General features: G+C 43.8%; 1 gene segment (V, D, J or C); it reads right to left on the reverse strand.

The window, feature by feature from the left end:
• Positions 1-789: 789 nt before the first annotated feature.
• On the reverse strand, positions 790-1273 carry LOC141098831 (immunoglobulin kappa variable 3-15-like). The segment is given in 2 exon segments: positions 790-1097; positions 1225-1273. Coding segments are annotated over 2 exon segments (357 nt in total).
• Positions 1274-4909: the final 3636 nt, after the last annotated feature.

Below are 4909 nucleotides of genomic sequence, written 5' to 3' on the forward strand. Positions count from 1 at the left end.
ACATATGTACCAACCTGCTGACAGGCTCCCTATACGGCTGTGTGACCTGGCCATTATGAGCCTCCCATAACCTACAATAGTGGGGTCACATATGTATGGAATCCCCCCAGCTCTCTCTGCCCATCACTCACACGCCCAGGAGGTGATGGGTTCCCCCTTCATGTGATGATTGGGGGATTCCTCCATCACTTACATCACACTCATCCGTCTATGGAGACGCCGCACGTTCTCACATTCTCAGTCCCCATATAACGAGTATTAATCCCAGTTACAGACGTCTCATCGTTCTCTCCTTTTATTGCTCTGTTATATATTTAGGATAGAAAGTTCAGTAAAAACAGGAACAATTCTCATGTTTCCTGATGTTTGCAGATGGACGCTGTTCACATGCTGCACAATAAAGCGTCATCTTCATTCTGTGGATCAGCGCGATTACAGCAACAGCAAATGTAGAGATTCTGATTTGTGATTATTACTTTTATATCATAAAATCACTGAGTGTAAAGTAGGAGAAGCTGTTTCTCATCAGCTCGCTCCGCTGTCCGGCCACATTCAGAGTTTCTCCTCCGGTGCAGATGTTCCTATAGTCTGTAATCATTATGTCAGCGCTGGTTTATACCTGACTGGTTTATACAATGATCTGTACAGAAAGAATCTATTCCCAGAGGAAGAAGAGAAGACAGAAATCATCACTGAGCGCTCTGCTAATTCTCTGCCCCTTCCTCTACACAACATTGTAATACAGCGACATCATGGGGGATGAGGAGGAGGTTTTTGTACGGCTCTGTATCACTGTGTGAGAGGAGTGCTCTGATACTGCTGACAGTAATAATCTGCTGCATCGTCCTCTGTGGCTCCTCGGATTGTAAGAGTGAAAGCAGTTCCAGATCCAGATCCAGAGAACCGGTCTGGGACTCCTGTATATCGGGTGGTTGCAGCATAAATAAGAAGCTTTGGTCGTTCTCCTGATTTCTGTTGGTACCAGGCTAAATTGTTGTATATACCAGCACTGGCCGTACATGAGATGGTGACTGTATCTCCGGGGGACACAGAGATATAATCTGGAGTCTGGGTCATCACAATCTCTCCACAGGATCCTGAGGATTAGAAGAGACAGATTCATTACTGATAAATGTCAGGATCTTCCTAGAAATCCTGATCTGATGAGGGATCCACTGTAGAGATTTCTCTACACACAATCATGGAAGGATCCGAATCTCTCACCCTGAATAGAGATGAAGATCACAGCCAGCAGATAACTGCGAGAAACCATCCTGATGTGTCTGGAGCGTCAGAGAGAAACTATAAGATGAGACAAGCTGTACAATGAGATCTATATAGAGAGTGACGGGGACACAGGAGACCCCCAGAGACTGTGTATGGAAATACTGGGGACATGTAAATTCTGTGGTTATAATGTGACGGTTACTGGTGTGTAATAGAGACCGGAGCTCGGCGGCGTCTCCTCCTAGAGGAGAATTAATGTCACTTGTATTATGTGTAAAGACTCATTTCTTGTACATTGCGGTCTCAGGTTATTATCGTTATTCTTCGCTTTGCATATAAACATTACAGAAATTTTTTCTCCATTTTAGCCTTTTTCGTAAGTTATATTTTTGCTTCTATTTAAAGAAAACTTAAAATATATTCCTAGAATGATAACGGAGGGATTATCAGTCACTGTTTACAGGATTTTCTATATAACGACTACTAGCAGTCTGCAGCCATCAGGGTCGCGGTATTGTGGGGCGTCATAACCTGCAACCTCGTAATGGTTTTCCTTACAAGTCAGAAATTTAAATTTTCTCCTGTGATGTAACTGTATGAGGGGCTTCACTTCTCTGGGAAATGCTGTGTTTTTTAATCACACTATTTTGGGGTAATTATAACTTATTAATCAGTTTTAATCCCTTAATGACCAAGTCAACTTTTACAATTCTGACCACTGTCACTTTATGAAGTTATTGCTCTGGACTAGTGTTGAGCATTCCGATACCGCAAGTATCGGGTATCGGCCGATACTTGCTGTATCGGAATTCCGATACCGACTTCCGATATTTTTTCAATATCGGAATTCGTCATCGGAATCGGAAGTTCAGTTGATTGACGGCCTGACGTCATCATGATGCGCGGTGTGTGCGCATCATGATGCGCCGTCATTTCGGGCCTTCCGGGGGTCTCTGCCGGCCTGCCGGGGGGCTGTGCCGGCCTGCCGGGGGGCTGTGTGGACTGCCCGGGGTCTGTACCGGCCTGCCGGGGGGCTGTGCCGGCCTGCCGGTGGTCTGTGCACCCTGTGGGGGTCTGTACCGGCCTGCCGGGGGGCTGTGCCGGCCTGCCGGGGGGCTGTGCTGATGTCCGGGGGTCTGTGCAAGCATCGTCCGATGGGACTACAAGTCCCATCGGGCGATGCCTGCTACCATGACAGTGATTGACACATTAGCCAATGATGGGACAGTAGTAGTCCCATCATCCGGCTAATGTGTTAAATGTTAAAAAAAAAAAAAAAAAAAAATACTACATACATACTACATGCTACATACATACTACATATATACTACATACATACTACATACATGCTACATACATACTACATGCATGCTACATACATACTACATATATACTACATACATACTACATACATACTGCATGCTACATACATACTACATACATACTACATGCATGCTACATATATACTACATGCTACATACATACCACATACATACTACATGCATGCTACATATATACTACATGCTACATACATACCACATACATACTACATACATGCTACATATATACTACATGCTACATACATACCACATACATACTACATACATGCTACATACATACTACATACATACTACATGCATGCTACATACATACTACATACATACTACATGCATGCTACATACATACTACATGCATGCTACATACATGCTACATACATACTACATGCTACATACATACTACATATATACTACATACATACTACATATATACTACATACATACTACATACATACCACATATATACTACATACATACTACATGCATGCTACATACATACTACATGCTACATACATACCACATACATACTACATACATGCTACATATATACTACATGCATGCTACATACATACTACATATATACTACATGCATGCTACATACATACTACATGCTACATGCATGCTACATACATACTACATACATACTACATGCTACATACATACCACATATATACTACATACATACAATACATTCATACAATACATACATAGACATACAGTACATATAACATAGAGTAACATACTTACCAATACTTGTCACATTGTTCCCCGAAGCCATTGTCTTTCCGGAATAAATATTAACATAACAAACCACAAAAATACTCACCCACGATCCGAAGCAGTCCACGAGTGTGTCCCACGACGATCTTGGGTAGAGAACTGCAGCATCAGATGATGCTGCCGTTCTCTACGGGCTGCAGGAATCCAATGACGGAAGGTAGGTATCCTTCCGCACTGTATTCCTCCGCCACTTAAAAAAAAAAAGTCCCTAGTCTCACTTTATGCCATTGCTGTGTGGGAAATTCCCACACAGCAATGGCATAAAGTGAGACTAGGGACTTTTTTTTTTTTTAAGTGGCGGAGGAATACAGTGCGGAAGGATACCTACCTTCCGTCATTGGATTCCTGCAGCCCGTAGAGAACGGCAGCAACAGCTGATGCTGCCGTTCTCTACCCAAGATCGTCGTGGGACACACTCGTGGACTGCTTCGGATCGTGGGTGAGTATTTTTGTGGTTTGTTATGTTAATATTTATTCCGTAGACGACAATGGCTTCGGGGAACAATGTGACAAGTATTGGTAAGTATGTTACTCTATGTTATATGTACTGTATGTCTATGTATGTATTGTATGAATGTATTGTATGTATGTAGTATATATGTGGTATGTATGTAGCATGTAGTATGTATGTAGTATGTATGTAGCATGCATGTAGCATGCAGTATGTATGTAGCATGCAGTATGTATGTAGCATGCATGTAGTATATATGTAGTATGTATGTAGCATGCATGTAGTATATATGTAGCATGTATGTGGTATGTATGTAGCATGTAGTATGTATGTAGCATGCATGTAGTATGTATGTAGCATGTATGTAGTATATATGTAGTATGTATGTAGTATGTATGTAGCATGTAGTATGTATGTAGCATGCATGTAGTATATATGTAGTATGTATGTAGCATGTAGTATGTATGTGGTATGTATGTAGCATGTAGTATGTATGTAGCATGCATGTAGTATATATGTAGTATGTATGTAGCATGTAGTATGCAGTATGTATGTAGCATGCATGTAGTATATATGTAGTATGTATGTTGCATGTAGTATGAATGTAGCATGTATGTAGTATGTAGTATGAATGTAGCATGTATGTAGTATGCATGTTGTATGTATGTAGCATGTAATTTTTTTTTTTTTTTTTACATTTAACACATTAGCCGGATGATGGGACTACTACTGTCCCATCATTGGCTAATGTGTCAATCACTGTCATGGTAGCAGGCATCGCCCGATGGGACTTGTAGTCCCATCGGACGATGCCTGCACAGACCCCCGGAGCCTGCACAGACCACCGGCAGGCCGGCACAGCCCCCCGGCAGGCCGGCACAGCCCCCCGGAGCCTGCACAGTCCCCCGGCAGGCCGGCACAGCCCCCCGGAGCCTGCACAGCCCCCCGGCAGGCCGGCACAGCCCCCCCGGCAGGCCGGCACAGCCCCCCGGCAGGCCGGCACAGCCCCCCGGAGCCTGCACAGACCACCGGCAGGCCGGCACAGACCACCGGAGCCTGCACAGACCCCCTGGCAGGCCGGCACAGCCCCCCGAAAGGCCCGTACAGACCCCAG

Source organism: Dendrobates tinctorius, unplaced genomic scaffold (assembly GCF_039654945.1).
Source record: "Dendrobates tinctorius isolate UK_male_01 unplaced genomic scaffold, ASM3965494v1 ptg000095l, whole genome shotgun sequence".
Lineage (NCBI taxonomy): Eukaryota > Metazoa > Chordata > Amphibia > Anura > Dendrobatidae > Dendrobates > Dendrobates tinctorius.